Source organism: Mus caroli, chromosome 13, assembly GCF_900094665.2.
Source record: "Mus caroli chromosome 13, CAROLI_EIJ_v1.1, whole genome shotgun sequence".
Taxonomy (NCBI): Eukaryota; Metazoa; Chordata; class Mammalia; order Rodentia; family Muridae; genus Mus; species Mus caroli.
Window position 1 is genome coordinate 82,945,798 of NC_034582.1, and position 20,382 is coordinate 82,966,179.

Here is a 20,382-nt window from a genome sequence, read left to right on the forward strand (position 1 = left end):
ATTTGACTTTGGGTTATTTACATTTTCCATAATGTCGAGTTTAATCAATGTTCTGTGATTAATAATTTTGGTGTTGCATTTAAAATGTTCACCTAAACTGAGCACAAATATGGTTTCTTTAATATGTGTTCCAAGTTTTAGAAATAGTTGTAGCTTTTATTTCCAGATCTATAGTCTATTTCAAGTAAGTCTATAGTGGGGTGAGAATGACCCTAAATTCTTTTAGAGGCAAATAGATACCCAAACCAAATGTACAGAAAAGTCTTGGCTGTTCATTAGACTACCTCATTTGTCATCATAGTCTGTGTTTGCGTAATTCTTCATGTTTAGGATCTGTTAAGCTTTTTACATCTGCACATGTATTACAAAGGTTTAGTACAAAGGTTTCCTGCTTTTCCTTTGCAAGAACTCAGAATCCAATATGCATGGTCCTCAAGTCACTGATGCTTAGGATATTAGGTCTGTTTGTGTTGATTGTGTGTATTGTGTGTTAGTATACCTTTCATATTCATTAATCTTTAGTGAATATGGCATATGTGGGCAATATCTAATCTGCTATTAGTTCTGACTAGTGTATTATTTACTTATTTCATTGTAGTTTTCATTTCTAGAAATCCAGTGCTTTTCTCTAGTTACCTTGTCTCTACCTGATACAGTCAATGTATAGAAGGTGTTATGACAATTGCTTTCAAGTCATTTATTTGTTAATTCTAGTAAAGGAATTTTTCTGGTTTTACATATCTATTACATTTGATTCATGTTTAAATATGTCCCACATTGTTGAATATTCTGTGCTTTTTGTTTTCTGTATCCAATTGAGTTCATTTGTCTTACATGATTTCTTTTCTCAGAAATACTCCGGTACTTCTTGATTTTGTTTAAATTTTTTAATAAATGAGACCAATTCAGATGTTCAATCTACGAGTCCCTTGCTTTTCTGTGTCTGGAATGTTTTGCTTAGCATGGATATTTGCAGTTCCATTCATGTTCTCATAAACAAAAGGATTCATACACTTCTGGAGCTGAATGGTATTCTGCTGTAAAGATCTTCTGTACTCATGAGTTGGTGCTCATTTGTAACTTCCATGTCTTGGATTTTAAAACAACATTCCAATGATTATGAACATGAAGATGTCTTTTATCATGTGGAGACATTGCTTCCTTCTGTGATATATATATATATATATATATATATATATATATATATGATATAAATTGATAGATCATTTAGTAGTTCTAATTATAGTTTTCTCAGGAATATTCATATTGCTTTCCATACAACTTTAGGAGTTTACATTCAGAATTTGTTTCTTTTCTGTAGAAAGTTTCTGGCTCTGTCTAGATGCTGTCAAATCATGCTGTCCTGTGGGATTTCTCTCAAGACAGTGACCTGAGAGTGGTAGAATACATCTAGCTATACATTGCTTTTTCAGGCAGAATAACACCCTGGTCCCTATTAATAAAGTCAGAACTGAAAGCAAGATTCTTTTGAATCATCTCCACCATGATTATGAAATATATATATAATATATATCAAATTATCAGCAGCATGGAATAACAAATAAGGTTTAAAATACAAATCCCAAAAATAATGGCTAACTTTTAAAGCAATAAACAGTGAATAGTTAGATTGAAAGGGATGGTTCCAAAGTGGACTTAATTGGCAGATATTTCTTAATGTATTTCTGCCAAGAATACCCAAAACATCCTGCACTTATGGAGACGAGATTCTATAATGAATGAACTCCAGCCACCCTGTTCCCTTTGAGGGAAACTCAAACTACTTAGAGTTTGTGGTGTCTTCTATACTTGTGAATGTTAAGTCCACCCGCTTGATATTACACTGATTTAAATGCTATGGTTTATAGAAGGTTGTTGTACAAATTAATAAATGTAAATGTTACAATATATGAAAAATGTATGATATTTCTTTACTCACTTCTGTATGTTTCCACTTCCATGTGCTGTGTTCTTTTAGATCAACTACTGTCTTTCAAATAATCCAAAGGAAGAGCTACTCTTCCAAAAATTGATAAAAATCCCACCCATTTCTTTACTCTAAGAACGATGCCAAAGAAGTTACTGTATATATAAACATTGTCATAGTTGTGCCTACCTTTCTTCCAGGGAAAAAAAATGAAATTTTCTATAAAATTTTATGATATTTTTTAAATTCTTATTGAAAAAAAAATAGGGATAATTTTTCCTGAGCTCTGAAAGATTATAAGTTATATACTTCCTTGCCATCAATTACCTTAGCTAACCTTCAGACACTCTAGAAGTTGTGTCTAATTTCTCATTTTGGACCATTGTTTTTATTTTATCATACTAACATTTAGAAGATATCAGAATTTAACACAAGGACCTAATCACATTTAATTACTGAGTCTTTCTTTATATACCTGCAGTTGAGCGTCTAATTGTAGAAATTATTTAAAGAAAGTAATTAAATGATTAGATCAATTTATTCTATATACACATGAACTACAAATGAGTATTAGAGCCTGATGCTTAAGTGAACATTGTTTACAAAAGAATGTTTAAACGTTTGTAGTATAAAGTTACTGATATTAAAAAATTAAAGACTATTGAACAAGAAAATGTAATTTAACTTAGTAAGATGAAAGTTTGAATTTATTCACGTCAAAAGATCCTCTTAGTGAAACTTTAAAGGGTATATTGGCATTAAACCTTTCTACTCATAACTTGTACATGAAAAAGCAGTCACTTGTCAGTTTCATATAGTTCCTCTCTTCAAAAATACTATGAACTATATTGCTGAGACCAGTGTGGTTCATGTCACCACTTTGCAAAAATAATCTGGCATTATCAATTAAAATTAAATGTGTATATAGAAATAACCCAGTCATTTCACTCCTAGACATATCCAGAACTCATACACTATATTTGTGCATCAAGACACAGCTATTGACAGGCATTCTGATCTTTTTATATGCAACAACACAATGCCAATATAAGTATATCAGGAAAATACGGGTGTTATACTTCACAATGACCATAGATTGCAATGGAAACCAAATCACTGCATCCACTGTAACAACCATGGGAATGAAACCACAGACGGAGATGCACACACTGAATAACTGATGTTTGAAATTGTGATGTTAAAAGGCAAAATGAAAGCTCCTGCTTGTATATATGTATTTACACTGTAAAACTGTACATTATAAAAAGCCGTTGGATTGAAGGATAACAGGGAGGCTTCAGAATGCTTAGGATGCTAGTGTTTGGACTCGGCAGTAGCGTAAGTTTTTTTTCTTTACAATTACTCATTAAATTTACTGCTTTGTATATTTTTCCACATGGACATTTTACTTCAAAGAGATATTTTAAAATAATATCAATTATCACTCAAGGTAAATAGCAAAGCATTTACTCCAAAACTATGAAATATGCCTATATCATCTAAAAAGAAGTAATTAAATCAAAATGAAGCTTTTTATCAGAGTACAAAGCTAAATGGCACGTGGGTTAGAAGGCAAAAATCAAATTAATTCTTCGTTAAAGAAAAACTATGCATTGATACCAGTTTTGGACTTGACATGCAAATTCATTTAAAGCCCAAGGTATTCAATTAATTTAAAGCCATTAATAAAATTAATAAGAAGAGTAAACAAAATGAGAAAATTCGAGGTATTCAAATGCAGAGGTTTGGTCAGGAAATTTTGTCCCTGAGAAAATGTGCTACTATGTTTCAGTTATTAACAACACTGTGCCATTAAACTTGATATTTTCCTAGTCCAGTCTCTTGGCAGACCAACTAGGCTCTTAAAGTGAAGTATGGATGGAGAGTGGTTGTCTGGTGCTGAGAATGAAAATAAAGAGTAATGCATTGATTTGCATTTAATGTTACTGCTGCTTTAACTCTAGGAAAACTGCTTAGATTTGCAATAATACTAGTCCCTTCTTCCCTTATTTATAGAATATTATAATAATAGTGACCTTTACAATAGGTGTACATAAGCACACAGATATGTGAGGAAACAATATTATGAAGTGCTCACTGTCATCAGTCAGATGCTCCTCTGATGCGCTGCTCTCCAGCTAAACATATTAAACTTCACACAAAGGAAACTTCTAGACTATGACCTTCTTTTAGCTTGAGCAAGAGCCTATGGAAGATAATTCATCAATAATGATTTTCTACTGTATGTGGTTTTTCTCAATGTTCTGCTGAATGTGCAAAATTTGAAATACAACCATATACTTAAAGTTAAAATGCTTATAAGAAGAAAAATAAAGTATGAGGCAATCACCTTCTGGTTAACAATTAGAGTCATATGATTGAAGGAAATACAGATTTCCAAGATAGTTTGCATTTCAGGTAAACTGATAAAACAAGAAATGTATTACACAAATTCCCTGATCATTCTGCATTTATTTGTCATATCTGGCAAACCAGAATATATGGATGACTCATGCATTGTAAATATTGCACTGTGTTAAGATATGTACACCATTAGCAATATATATACCAGTATCTATCTTAAGGAGTTGATTAATAAGGACTCAACATGTTCATCTCTGAGTTTTAGAATGATTTTTTTAAATTTTTAAAATTAATAACATTCTATATTACACAAATCAACTTTCTGAAACAGAGATTTATCCAATAGCATGCTTTCTTTTGTTCCTTGAATTCCCTGTTAACTCTTCAATATCTACAGAGTAAAGTTCAAACTTGATTCATAAGGCCATAAAATCTAATCTTTATCTACATGTTCACTGCTATCCTGAATGGCTCCACCTCACCAGGTAAATCCAAATGGGTTCATCCTCCTGTAACTTAAAGTGGTCGACTTTCCCAAAAACATTGTGTTCGTTCTTGTTCCTTACAAATGTAATAAATCTGAAGTAAAGTCCCACCATTCATCTTTTAGCACCAGTTAGATCTATTTCACCTTTTAGGCTATATTCTACATTTCTTTAAAGGAAATCCAGTGTTTATTTGTTAATCAATCTACTTTTTGTATGTAATGCTTTAGGGTACATATGTCACTAGTACTATCTTTGTAGTAACTCCTGCTGAGTAGGAAAAGGCCATCAATTTGAGATCAAGTGAAGTGGGTATTGCAGGGGTTTGAGATAGGAAATGTAAGAAGAGCTGGAGGGAGGAAAGAAAAAAGAAGATTGATGTACTTTTAAATTAAAGTATGTGAAAAATAAAAACATCTTGAAACAAAAGAAAAGATTATCCATGGTTGTATGTATTTGTGTATGTGGGAGCCATGTGTCTGTGTACACCTTCATGTGTCTGAGAACAGGTGTATGTGTGACACAGCATCAGTGGAATTCAGATGACAGCCTTGGCTACATATCCTCATACTCTATCTTGTTTGGGGCAGGGTTTCTCTGTTGTTTGCAGATATATTCCCCAGGCCAGCTGGTCCTCAAGCTTTTAGGAATTCCTGATTATCTGCCTCTTCTCTGCATGTGTTAGAACTGGGATTCCAGACCTGTGAAACTCCATCTGGTTTTGGAAGGATTCTGACCGTTTGACCACAGGTTCCTATGCTTACCTGGAAAGTGCTTATCCATTGAACAGATTCACTAAAATATCTAATTACATACTTTAGTGCCTGATTCATAGCTTGATTTAATACATACAAAGGACTTATGGAAATGCAAAGCTCCCTGGTAAGAATCTCTAAAGAGGAGAGTGTGTTACACGTGCCAGTCATCATTAACCCTAAAGTGTTTTCTAATAATGCATTAGTAAAACATATGTAGAAGTAAGCTCTACAGATTACTTTCTCTATTACTTTCTAGTTTTAATTAATCTACTCATTGGAATTTGAATGAGTTAATAAGTGGGTAGGTTTGTTGAATGAGCAAATGGATGAAGATAAACTATGTAAACTACAGAAGCTAATTGTGGGGGTTTATAATCTATTATAGATAAAAATTCCAAGTTATTGTCATGAAGGTTGACTGCTAAAACTAGAAAGAGATGCAAGGAAACAATTTTCATGTGCAGCTGACAAAATACAATGATCAATATTGTAAAAACAATCAGAATATACCAAACCCCGTGACTGCTAACACATCAGAGTAAAAGAAGTAAGCTGTATGTACTTGGAACAAAGGCCCATAGAATAATGAGGAGTCACACTTAGATTTACAGATTCCTCAAATATAAAATAATGAGGTATCCTAATTTTAGAACATAATTTAGAGTAAATTATAAATTAATATATTAAGTATAAAAACATGTTTGTTTGTTTGTTTGTTTGTTTCCTGAATCCACTGACTCCTGGAAAGTTCACCATTCTCTAGCCTACTAGTAGGATTTAGATGTTGATATTTGGAGTTCATTTGAGTAACTGCTTTTTTGGTTATGGGATATACCACTTAACACTACCATTTATTATTTATTTCCTTTTCTATTTACTCTAATGTAAGAGCCTTGATAAAAGTTAGAGACCATGACACATTAATCATTCTAGTTTTAGCAGTTTGCAATGAAGCCATTGTAGACAGATGTATGTATGGATGGATGGATGGATAGATTAAAACATAAATAGACTTCATAAGCAAAGACTCTGGTAAATGTGTGTCAACCTACCTGCCTATAAGAATCACCTGATTTTTAAAATACAATAAGATTGTCTTCATTCCATCCAAAGGCACTTAAGTCAGGTTTCCTGGTACAGAACTTTAATATGTTTTCATAGCAAAAATTTTTAAGAGAAATTTTGGCTAGAGAGATGTTACTCAATAGTGGAGCACTTGCCTTATATGTGTAAAGTCCTAGGGTTCATCAACAACACTTCAATTCCACCATAAAAAGAAAAAGAGTAAACAAACTAAAAACAGCAGCAATAATAATTTTACACTTTGCGTTTTTCCTTAATAAAAATCACTTAAAAGAGAAACTGGATCACTTAGCCCAGTCAAAAGTTTCTCTCTTCTAATACATATTGGATGCTTTTACATATCCCCAGCATTCCCAGATTTTTGAAAAAAAATTTTGATTAATAAATATTTAATGTTATACGAATTATAATGATGCTTAATGGAGACAGAATGAGCTTTGAAAGTAGATTACATTTGTGAAAAAATTTACCATAGAATTCACCTATTCTTTTTGTCTTCTATTGATTGAAATTTTTTCATACTACCTTATAATTTTTGCCAAATATTTGCCTTATAGAGAAATAATGCCCTCTTAATTACACCTCCTTGAGTTTAGCATCTACCTAGTTTGGACTTTACATTGGGATGCCTATTTGTTGGTGGTGGTTGTGGTTGTGGAGGTGGTATATTTAACAGTTTTACAGTTTGTGAGAAATTCATACAATCTCATCACATTTATAGTATGCAAACCTTCCCTCACCTCTTCAAATTGTATCATATCCCCTACTCATAAGTTCATGGTTTCTTCTTTGCTTATTGTTGTAATATGTGTAAATATATCTCTATATACATACATATAAACATATACATACAAACAGCATACATATAAATACATATTTGCTTCACAAAAATACATGTAGCTCACTGAGTCCATTTAGCTTTGATTTAAAGTACACTTTGCCAGGGCCAGTCACTTGTGATTAGACAATCTATGCAAGAGCTCATCCCTGGTGAGGACTGATTGTCCCTGTCTCAGTAGGCACTGTGGTGGGACCTTGTGAACTATTCCTCTTCCACATGGTCATTTCAACTTGTATTGTCATTACACTGATCTCACTCTTGCTTTCCAAAAAAGAATACAGAGATGCCTGAATACAGAGATGTTTATAAGTTAACTTGGCAGAATATTTGGATATATACCCCCTTAATATAAATGTCAAAGGAATTTTTTATCTAATTTGAAGTCCCAAAATAAATTAAATGTTTTCAGGCCTTAGACGAGTACAAAATATGATGTTTTAAGGAAAATGGCCAGGAAATGCATTTTTGATTCAGAGCTTGTGTTAATTATTATTTTTTCATAAGTAAAAGTTACTTACCTAGATATCATTATAAAATATTGGCATACAGCTGACTCTTATTGAAGAAACTGATTTTAAGTTGATATTTTAAAATGAATTACTGGTAATAAGCCAAAAATCAAGATCAAAAGCCTTAAACGCATACAAGATTAAAAATCTATCTTACTGTTTCAGAAAAAGTCTGGGAAATCCTCTAGGTAGTTCTGATTATGACATAATTAAATTCAGCATGCGAGTGGCAAAACAGAATTCTAAGAATTCATCAATAGTTATTCAAACTTGAAAGAAAAATTTGAAAACTAAAGGCTATAGATAAGACAAAATATCAAATGTCTTATTTTAGGAGGCAAGAATCATTAAAACGTCTGTGTTATATTTAATAGTCAATGGGAAAACAAGAGAAGATATGGTCTGAAGGATCAATACTGGTAGGGTCTTGAAAATAAGCTCGTGTAACTAATTAGCTGTTAGTAACACTATCACAAGGAAAAAAAACACTCCAATGTAAACACAGGAAATCAAGAAATCTGATCTTTCAAAACAATAATCTTAAAGCTTGTGGGGCTTGATTTATACATGAAGAGGAAAGGATGAATACTAAGAAATTAGACAAACTATCAGAAGATATCTGTGAGAACTTGATGCAAAAATGAGACCTCCAGTCAGCAGCCCTGCCCGTTTCCCTATTGGCTACTACCACCACACTGCCCCATACTCAGACCACTGGGAATTCAGAGAGAACTTTAGGCAGGGAATTGCAGGGCCTGTTACCCTCCTGTCCCACAAAGCCATCTCACCCACAGCTAGAAATTGGACCACATGTATCTGGACTCTGAACCCTACTTGAGAAAGATTTCCAGCCTCATTCACCTTCTCCCTACCCTGCCTGTATGTTAGCCTCCTACCTTCTCTGTTTAGCTGGCCCTCCTTGATGTCTAAGTCTGGATTTAGAATCAGAATTTAAGGTAGTATATCTCAGACTAGCTCCCATACTTCCTCCTACTTTTAGCCACTTGACCAATCACTCGAAATGTTTTCTGCTGAAGAAAAGCATTAGTAGAGAGATTGATTTTGAAAAACATGAATAAGAAACTATCAAATGCAGCTTTGATTTACAAAAGTTAATTGACATCCTGTCACTCCAAAGAAAAATCTATAAGCTTTAGACTATCGTTTATACAAAGTATGTGAGGAAAGATGCAGTCTAAGAACATGAGAAACAGCTGAAGCCTTCTTAGAGTGATAATGTATTTAAACCGAACTCTCCCTGGATGAATATTAGCATTGACCAGTGGTTTGCCTGAGAATGGTCTTCACAAACTAATAAGTTTGAAAGCTTCATCTCCAGTTAGTAGAATTATTAAGGAAGGGTTAAGAGGTATTGCATAGATTACCTTGTTGAAGGAGTTGTGTCACTGGGCTGAGGTGCAGGGGGATAGGATTTTAGGCTTCAAAATCCTAGGCCTTTCCCAGATTTCTTGCTGCCTCTTGCTTGTGAAATTTTGGGTGCTACTTTTCTCAGAAAGATTTGAAATCTGCCTAATATTGACCTACCACATGATTTTTTGGGAGTCACCCTTATGCAGGTCTGCAATGAAAGAAAACAAACAAACAAACAAACAACAACAACAACGACAAAAGCCTAAGCAGGGTGGAAAGAAATGGGAAATGTATAGGGTAGAGTACCAAAACATTTAATGTGGAGCCAAGTCTCCTGTTAAAAGGGATAAGGTAATACCTGATTTGCAATGGAATAAAGGCGGTGGTGTCTTCAGAGCAGGACCCCAACCAGCTAATCCTGCAGGATGTAAAAACAAAAACATCTGAGGAATTTTCTGCTCCCAAAAGCAACAACAAATCAATGCTTATGCAAATATATTTCAAAGAAGGGGCCAGGTTCCACCTCAAAAAGGCAGTCAAACATGGCAATGATTGCCCTGTTTCTTGCCTTTGAGTTAGGAAGTATACAAAATTGGGGAGTTATACAATTGTTCACCTCTGTTAAAAGAGCTGTTGATAAGAGTTGGGTGACAGGAGAATCCCTTCATGGGGGCCCTAAGAGGCCATTGCATGTAGCTGTAAACCTGAAGTATAGATTGTGGTAAATGCCATGAGATGTTAGAGGTTTCAGAGCTGTGGGAAATTTGCTAAGGAGAGCTGCAGACAAGGAATGGAACAAGCCTGTAAGAAAAATGTGTGGCAGTCACCAAAGCTGGAAGGATAAGAACCATCTAAGCTCTGTGACATTAGACACAGAGCGATAGGATTTGGATGTTGTCTTGCTAGGACTTACTCTGCTTTGGGTCCAGTATTTCCTCACTATTCCCCCAAGTCCTTCCTTTTGGAATCAGAATGAATATTCTTTGCCACTGTGTTGAAACTATGTAGTTTTATTTTGACTGTACAGATAATTACAATTATGAGATTATTTTGAGTCTCAGAAGAAACTTAGACATTGAACTTTTCAAGTGTGTTGTGTTGTGACTGTGAAGCTTATGGAAATTTGTGGAGTTGAAATAAAACTAAATGTATTTTGCATTTTGATATAGACAGTGGCCTAAGGACTTACAATTCATGGGGACTCGAAAATGGTGGTTTGAATTATTAACCACCCCCCCAAATAGGCTATTTGAATACTTACTCCCAACTTGTTTGAAATATTTTGGAAGACGAGGAGGTATAGTACTATTGAAAAAGGGTCACTGGGGATAGGATTTGAGGATTCAAAACCCAGGCCACCCATAGTTAGCACACTTTACATCTTACTTGTAGATCAAAATATATTCTCATATGCTGTTTACTGCCTGCCTCCCTGCCATCATGTTCTGTACCATTGTCACCCTAAACTATAATACTACAGTAAACTCACTCTTCTATGACTTGTCTTTGTCAAGAAATCTTATCAGAGCAGTACAAAAGTAATTAAGACATAAATATCTGAATAAATTGATAGTTATTAGCAGAGCTTTCACTAATGAATTCCTAAACTGTGCTTGGGTTGACACAATCTCCCTCTGTCTCTCTGTCACAGATAGCTAAATACACATACACACACACACACACACACACACACATTGGTTACTGTATGTACCTGGCCAGTTTTAGGTAATCTCAATTGAGAAAAAGTTTCCATAATATTGGGCTGTAGGACATTTTTATAATAAGTGATTGATGGGGTAGGGTCCAGGCCACTGTGAGTGGGGCCACCCTTGAGATGGTGGCCCTGGGTTCTAAGAAAGCAGACTGGGCAAGACATGAAAAACAAGGCACTAAGTATCACTCCTCCATGGCCTCAATGTTTAGGGCCAACAATGGCCTTCTTCACTCTGGAATGTCTGTAAACCCAGTAGCTGCTTCTGCATCCACAGGCTTGGATGGTGTTCAATTTAGTGATGAAGGGAGGCTTTCTAGAGAGTTCTAGGTTTTGTATTTATGTCAGAAGGCAAAAGAAATTAGTGTTGTTGTCAGAGAAGGATTCCAGTAGCAAGGAGCAGGGTGAATGCATTCTCTAACAAGGATCAAAAAATAGGCAGTCAAAATAACAGCCTCTTTTCCCTAGAATCTCTTTTTTCTTTTTTTAATTGAGAGAAGCATGTTTGTTGTCTTCCATGTATTTATTTATTTATCTTTTTTTTTTTTTACACTTCAGATTTTATCCCCCTCCTGGTCCACCATCTGACTGTTTCACATCCCATACCTTCTCCCCACCCCACTGTTGCCACAAGAATGTCCCCACCCACACCCACCCCACCAGACCTCTAAACTCCCTGGGGCCTTCCTCCTCTTGAGGGTTAGGTGCATGTATATGTGTTGGGGGGTCTCATATCAGCTAGTGTATATTGTCTGCTTGGTGATCCAGTGTTTGAAGATCTCAGGGTCCAGGTTAATTGAGACTACTGGTCCTACTACAGGGTTGCCTTCCTCAGCTTATTCCAGCTTTTTCCTAATTCAAGCAAGGGGGTCAGCATCTTCTGTTTATTGGTTGGGTGCAAATATCTTCATCTGACTCATTCAGCTGCTTGTTGGGTCTTTCGGAGGACAATCATGAGTACTCCATAGCCTCAGTAATAGTGTTAGGCCTTGGGGCCTCCTCTTGAGCTGGATCCCACTTCGGGCCTGTTGCTGGACCTTCTTTTCCTCAGACTCCTCTCCATTTCCATCCCTGCAATTCTTTGAGACAGGAAAAAATTATGGGTCATAGATGTGACTGTGGGATAGCAACCCAATCCCTCACTTGATGCCCTGTCTTTTTGCTGGAGATGGGCTCTATAAGTTCCCTCTCACCATCTAGGGTCTCTGACCTCTTTCTATGTGGACAGCCATTGGAAAAGCACTGCCCCCTAGGGGACGCACTTCCCCTTCAGCGCATCTCTTCAGAAAATACCCTTACAGACTTGTGCTATGGATTACAGATCCAATCCAGTGGATAACCAGGATTAACCATCAATACTACCAGCATTTACAGAGCTGCAGGAAATAAATGCAACACAATAGCAAAATGTCTTATATTATCCAGAAAAGGAGAATGAACCCGTGAGATAGTTAAATACTAGACTCAGAAATTCTTATTTTATTTTATGGAAGAAACTCACTTATCTTCTCATAGCTTCCCTACATTATTTCCTTTACTTTTTCCTCACCAAAAAGCAAAGTAAAAAAACAAAACAAAACATAAAAAGAAAAGTGGCCATGAGTAAAACAAAGGTGGGTCATGAGATTTCTCTGGAACTTTATGTGAAGCATGGCCACTGGGCACCAAGCACACAACATGGGAAATAGCAAAGTTGTATGCAGAAGTCAGCTTTCTGCCTTCATTGGGAATACATTATGAAATCACTACATATTCCTACATGGTAGTAACAGAAGCACAGCCCTTTTATTATATATAAGCTGTAAATTTCATACAGTGTGGCAATTTTTATTTACAAAAAGGAAAAGACTACAGTGTCAAGTACTTCTTAGATACAAAAAAAACTCCCTTTCACTATATTGAAAATAGATGTGGACATTTTTTCTGAAAATGGTAATGACTTGATCTGTGACAAAAACTAATCTATTATACAGATTTAATTTTAATTTCACTACATTGTATCCCATGAACATTTCTATCTAGTCTTTAATTAAACATGATTTGCACAAATTGAGGTCAGTTTTCATTTAGACTGCTTGCAGTGTTAATCACAGTGTAAATAGCCTTCATCAATGAAAGAGCTACATTACACTAACACATAAGTGTTTCTGTGTAATTGCTGTCTGCTCTTTAATCCTGCATATTACTAGATAAGTATACATGCAATGATTTGCTAAATTTTCTATTTTATTAAGTATATAATTCATTTACATATTTTTATGAATTTAGATTTAATATATTTTATGTTTAAAAAGCCAGCTGTACAGTTAAGTGATGAGAAGATCCTTTGTTGCCATAGTTGGAATATGTCTATAAAACTTCAAGTTCAACCTGTTCAACTCTACTTTTTCTTATCTCACTTTAAGCTCTGAATAAAGGTGTTGACTTGCTTTTGAAGAATCAGATAGCTTTAATTATAAGTTGTTTTGTTAATAGTTATCGATGGACACTGAGGTACCTATATTTGAAAGGTTTAAAAGATTAGCTCTGTGATTCACATGCAGGTATTGAGAACACTATTTATTGTGCACACACGTGGAAGACTCTATGAAACAAAGAGATGAGGGTATATTCATCATGACTAACATAGAAAATTCCTGGTTACTCTCATAGTGCTGGTGATGAAAATCCCATTGTTCTAAAAATTAAAGCAGCAACAATGTTGTGTGGTATTTGAAACTTAAAATGCTAATATATTGTCTTCTACTCCAAACTTAAATTACCTATTACAGCTATTAACATCAAACCTTCAATCAGTCCCTGTGCTGTTGTCCTGTTCAGTTTTAAAGGCCACAGCGAAAAGGCTTCCTTAGACCTTCTGGAAGTGTAAGAGGAAACTGTCTTGCATTGTTCCAAGTCTGCAGTGCTAAAATGTTAAGATTGAGTTAGGTCAGATGACATCAAGTGGTCCTTGTAATCTGTTCCCTTCCTTGTTTCATTAGACTCGGGATGCCCTTACTACCTCCAAATATGGAAGGCCTGTGTGCATGAATACAATTTTATTCCTCCTGCTAGAAACTATCATCTATATCTTGTCCTCATTTGTATTGACGAAGCTGTCCCTTCAAATCCAAAATCAGATTATATTTTTTAATTTGGTCTTCTTCAGACATAAGTACTCAGTATATTCTATATTTCTGTAAATAAAAAAGTCAATATTTATATCTTACTCCATAAAAAAACAAATGATTCTGTTTTAGAAATCAAGCTTTAATTTATTAGCTATTGATTATATTATATTTAGGAGAAATTTCAGTATATATAATACGGAGAAAAACATGTCATAAGATGGATTTTTAATACAATGAATGGTATAGTCATTTTAATCACATTAAAATAATTTGAAACTGTGATAGAACCAAAAGCTTAGAATTTCACATGATTCCAAACATACATTATGATGAAGAGTAGTTTCAGCAATTCAAAGTGTTTGTTGTTCTTTCAAAGAATGGGACCCTCTTCTCAGCACCCACATCAGCAGGCTCACAACTAACTGCCTGTAACTCCAGGAAATCCAATACCTCTGGTAACTGTCATTTGTACTATCCACACATGTATGCATACACATGCACAAATGAACACACACAAATACACATGAAGAAAAAATAAAATAAATCTTTAAAATTTACAATTATGTTCTCTGTTGTCCAAAATTAGCATGGAGATGAACATAATTCACCAAATGGCTTCTGTTTTGCATGGTTTTTCATCATGTGTAATGATGCAGAGCAAAGGTATTTCCCACTAGTCACACTAACTTTAGAAACTCATGAATGAGATTAGAAAATGATCATCATTTACATTTATTATGTTTTACATGTAATGAGCTTTAGCTATTAACTCTAATTTGCTTCTCATCAAAGGCAACCTATTTAGAAACTAAAACCTTTCTGTCAGTTGGAATTTTAATGAATTAAGATGAAATGAGACAGTGCTAATTGGCAGTTATTGCTACAGTATAGATTTGAGATCTTTTAAGAGAAGCCAATTTATCTCTCCATCGGGGTTAATTTGTTTGATTTAATTCTAAGAATGCACCAAATATTTCCCCAAAGTACTCATATTAATTTTCAGAATGGGGAATGGTTTGGGTCTGTTTGTCTTTTATATATATATATGGATTCTCATTTCTATTTGAAATTCATATAATTTGTTTTTAAAAATAAATTGTTGGCTTATGGAGCATTTGTGCTATTGAAATGTGTGCACATAAACGCAAAGGAATAGCACTCTTCAGACATTCTATTTAAGATACCTTTATTTTCTAACATCTGCTTATTTGTATCAACCAACAATCTTCTTTTCTTCTTTTTTATTTTTCATCAGATATAAATGAATGTGAAGCTGAGCCTTGCAGAAATGGTGGAATATGTACCGACCTTGTTGCTAACTATTCCTGTGAATGCCCAGGAGAATTTATGGGACGAAATTGTCAATATAGTAAGTGATATTATGTAAAAAAAATGTGTATACACACCTGATGCTAGTTTTGAAGTCTGCATTTATAACAGAGTATGGACCCAAGTTATTATCGTCTGATTTGAGAATGCATGAATGATTGTAGTGGGTCCTTGCATATGTGTCCTTACTGTTATGCATATTCCCTGGAAGTATTATTCAGGGCATAGACATGAAAATGTAATTCTTACACTCTGGCAGCAGATCACATCCAGGCTTATCTTTTACTGGTCTCTTTTCATGGTTCAGTATGCATATCACTTAGATTTATGCCAACAAAAGGAGACAGTTTGGATTGAGTAGCTAATGGGATCAAATAGTTTCAATCACAATTAACATGTGAAGATAAAACAGAATATAGCTTTGCTGGTACCTACACAAGCAAACACTGGCTTCTTGGGAACTATGACAGTAGAGTTCTCAGATGATGGGTATAATGGTAGGATAACCATTTATTCAAAATGCTAATAAGGAGGAAGAAAATATTCTGCAACAGATTTTTTTTAATTAAAAGTGGAAAGAAGAGTCACAGGACTATACTCAATGGACTAGGTTCTGAGTTAAGCAGTGTAACACTAATGGCAGCCTTTGTAATTAAGGCCATTAAGGAAACTTTATAAATACTGATTTTACGTATATGATGCCATCTACGTAACAGAATGACTAAATGCAAATGCATAGCAAAGATGCAGATTGATATTCAGATACAGAAACTAAGGCTGATATTTGATATGGTTGTCCCCAGTTGTCACAAATGAAAGTGGCAGGATCCAGGCCTTTGGTTTCACAGCAATTTACGTTCCTTTAAACTGAGCATTCTCTCTATACACAAGATTCCTGTGAATGCATATGCAGTATAACTGCACGTTTCCTCACTCGGTCCTGCAGTGGATTTATATAAACAAGTTGAAGTAAGAAAGATAAGTGGGAACTTGTGTCTCTTGTTCAGCTATGTCTGTAGAGGAATGCCTCGATTGTTTTACATCATTTACTTACCATTCATTTCAAATAACTTAGCAGGCATATTTGAATGCTGTGATTAAGCATCTACTACTACAACCTAGCCTTGAAATACATAAATACAATGATTTTAAGTACCAAGGACACAATTGAATGGTACAGAACCTGCCTTCTACATGGGGAGTCTTGGTTTGATCATTAGCATTGAAGAAATAGTAATGTTTCCTATTGCTTATAAAGTTTGCAAAGCCTAATTTAAAAAAAATCAAACAAACAGAAATGACAACAAAGGAGCCCATGTTACATCTTAAACTTTCTCTGATTTTCCCTAATATTTTATAGAATTTCCCTTCATAGACTTTATCTTGAAGATTTGTCAATACAATTAAATGAATCACTTAAATCATTAGTGACATAGCACATTTAAAATGTAAAAATATTTATTCATTTTAGCAAAACAAAATCAAGATATTTAAGCACAATTAATAAATATAAAAATAAACATATTAATTATTTATCATAAATTATGGCTCATTTAGTGTATCTGTAATGCACGTTTGCTTAATTAGAAATAAGTTTGTACTTAATCTTAATTTCCATGATTCGATGCACAAAAATGAGGTTGTCATCCTGCAAAGAACTTTTTTTTAAGTTTGAGTAAAATTATAATTATTTCAAAGATCAAGGATGAGCTACTTGCTATGCATAATGGATCATGCTTTTAATTCTAAAATGTAGAACATAAAGTTCCTGAAAAACTCAAGGTTATTTAATCTACACAGTAAATTCCAGATATGTCAGGATTATATGGCTACATCCTTCTTATCACCACCCTCCCTCCTAACACATACACTAAAAAGCAAAATTCCACATAGACACAAAAATTCCTATCAGGTGTTAAAATTGTCTAATAATAATTTCCAATGTGTTATTAGCAGTTGTTTATTACCTATATTTATAGATAGGCTACAGCAAAATAAATAATTTCAAGTTAGATTTTGGGGCAACACAAATGTTTAATGCTTTAATGTGTATTTTTTTTTCTGTTTATTGAGTATAACAGTTGATTACAGTTTAGTGTTGTTTATTTCTACTGGAATTACCTTTGATTGACATGAATATTATTTAGGTGTTCCTCTAATATTTACTACATATAACAAAAATTCCTCCAATTAAAGTCTTTGTGTAGATTCTCTTGGTTATTTTCAATGACATGCTCAGGAGCCCAAAATGATATTTTCATTAGCAGCCAGGAGAAAAATGATAAGGCTCTGCAATGACAAACCCATCCTTATGAGAACAGATTGGTTTTGTCATGCATGTTTAACTGGATGTGATATTTAAATCAGGATAATGCAATGCAAACAGAGAACATATTAGTTAACTAATCTAAAAATAACTAGACTTGTTTTTATTTGCTGAGATGTTTTTCTTCTCACAACAACCATATACATTGCCCTCTTGAGTGTTTAAATGTGACATGATTAAATTTCAGGACTGACACTCAAATGCATTTTCATTACTGACACTATTTGTAAAAATTAAAATACCACCCAGAGAGTTCTTATAATGTTTAATTCCTGAACACAGTGCTAAAAAGGGATTAATACTCAGATTAGTTAGAGGGGGGTAGGTATTAAAAGCAAAACATAAATTATTCCGTGGAAAAGGAAGTAACATTTGAAATGTCAAGCTAAGGTACTTTCAAATGAATGAAATGTGTACATAATTCTATAAACCCTTACTCTAAAAGTTTCTGCTATGTTTATGACAAAAGCTGAAAATTGTAGAAATATTTTCATTAAAAATTAGATTTTTCTACCTTCATTTTTAGATAGTCAAAACCAGAATATCCACTAACAAATAAAGTAACATTTACTGATACCCAAATAGATACAATATTTACTTTTTATATATAAAGGTGTGAATTTGTCTTTGTGCTAGGAGTATGTATGAGCAGGTATATTTCTGTCAATATAGGCTTACTCAGTGAAAAGTGCTCCTTTTATAAATACATGTGGAATGTATGTGGCATCCTTAACATTATATTGAAGACTTTGTAAAGATGATTTATTGACCAACATTTTTGGTAAACTACATCTTTTACCAATGATCATATGACAATGTTGATTTCCATTTTAGATGTCATTGTATGTCATGTACTCTTCTAAGTAATATAAAGTGTCTTAATCCTCTCAGACCTATCTGAAATGGTTCCATCTCTTTCTAGTTCCACTTTACTGAGAAAATTGAGCTAGTGAGTTATTAAGTAATTTCCTTAGGGATGCATGGATAGTAAACTACTGTTTGGCCTGAATCCCAGCTAGCTGCACCTGCACAACCTGCAATCCTACATATGATAAGTCCTGCCAATCGTGGAACAACAAAACGAGTGTCACACCACATATTTTCATGCAATTGCATTTGAAAAGTGACCTTAAATAATGGTGGCAATACTGGAGAAAAGAACACAGGCTTTGCATTCAAATAGAACTGGAATTAAAATTTTTACTTCTGTCCTTTCTATATACTCCAAACAAGTTAACTGCTACTCTTGAGTTTCAAATTTCTCATTTATAAGTCAATTTCTACTAATGGACATTATATTATTAGTGGATATAAAATATATTTGTAATATAAGGTATTAATAAATACCTGAAACCATCTCACAAGGATTTTCTGAGTTGTTAGAAATTACATTAGTAATGAACCCTTGTGTATCTTTATATATTTGTGTTATACATTTATTTAATTTAAATATTTATTACCTACTCAAAAACCCACTTGTGTTTAATCACTGAGTCTATTTTATCAAGAACAATGCTTATAGAAGTCAATGATGATGTCTCAGAGGACACAATTTTAAGAAACATAAGGCAAGAAAATCTTGAGGCATCTCCATGTTTACAAGGATGAATACTTGTAACGCAACTAAAGTCAGTGCAGAATACATCACTTGCCAACTTTTTCCTGCCTTCTTCTTTAAAATATGATGTCAACATGTTTACAAAACACTAAACCACTAACTATTCTTTGTATTTATGTGTTTACGGTCATTAAAACTATCATTGTTCTTTATTTGAATGCCTAATAAATAGTAAAACAAAGCAGTATCTGTGGAGTTAATAATATGATACCTTCTTCCATGTTAAAAATGAGTCTATATTTTGGCCTATAATACATAACTCTTAAGAAATCCAGCAGTGAAAGAACACAGGAAGACAGAAAAGGCCATGTGATCTCAGGCATATGTTAAGCACGAAAGGGCTAAGCTAAGGACTGGAGAGATGGCTCAGAGGTTAAGAGCACTAACTGATCTTCCAGAGGTCCTGAGTTCAATTCCCACATGTTGACTCATAACCATCTGTAATGGGATCTAATACTCTTTTCTAGTGTGTCTGAAGACAGCTACAGTGTAGTCATCATATATATTAACTAAATAAATAAAATCTTTAAAGAAAGGCTGAGCTATGGAAATTGAAAATAATATAGGTGAGGAGACCATGTTGTGCGAGGGCTAAAGAAAGGTAACAAGGTATAGATATAAACACAAAGATCTGAAGAGCAATTAGGTATTAGAGTGACTAGAAATAAGAATATCATATTTCAGATAGTTAGATTTCAATGTTTTTATCTAGAAGAAATGATAACTATCTGAAGAGATTTATTTAACTTGATTTAGACATCATAATATATATATATATATATGCATTAAACATCAGGCTGTATCTTATGAATATGTACTTTTTGCCTTTAATTTCCTATTTAAAATGTTTTTTATCTTTTATTTTTTATTATTTTTAATTTATTTTTATTAGATATTTTCTTTATTTACAATACAAATATTATCCCCTTTCCTAGTTTCCCCTCCAAAAA

At 33.8% G+C, this 20,382-nt stretch overlaps 1 protein-coding gene across 2 annotated transcripts in view; it reads left to right on the forward strand.

The window, feature by feature from the left end:
• The window catches only part of Edil3 (EGF like repeats and discoidin domains 3), a 482,678-nt gene that overhangs the window by 241,682 nt on the left and 220,614 nt on the right, over nt 1-20,382 (forward strand). For both annotated transcript variants that reach the window (XM_021180302.2, XM_021180300.2), the window contains exon 5: nt 15,415-15,528. In XM_021180302.2, the coding sequence (XP_021035961.1) occupies nt 15,415-15,528 (114 nt within the window). The remainder of the gene's footprint in view (nt 1-15,414; nt 15,529-20,382) is intronic.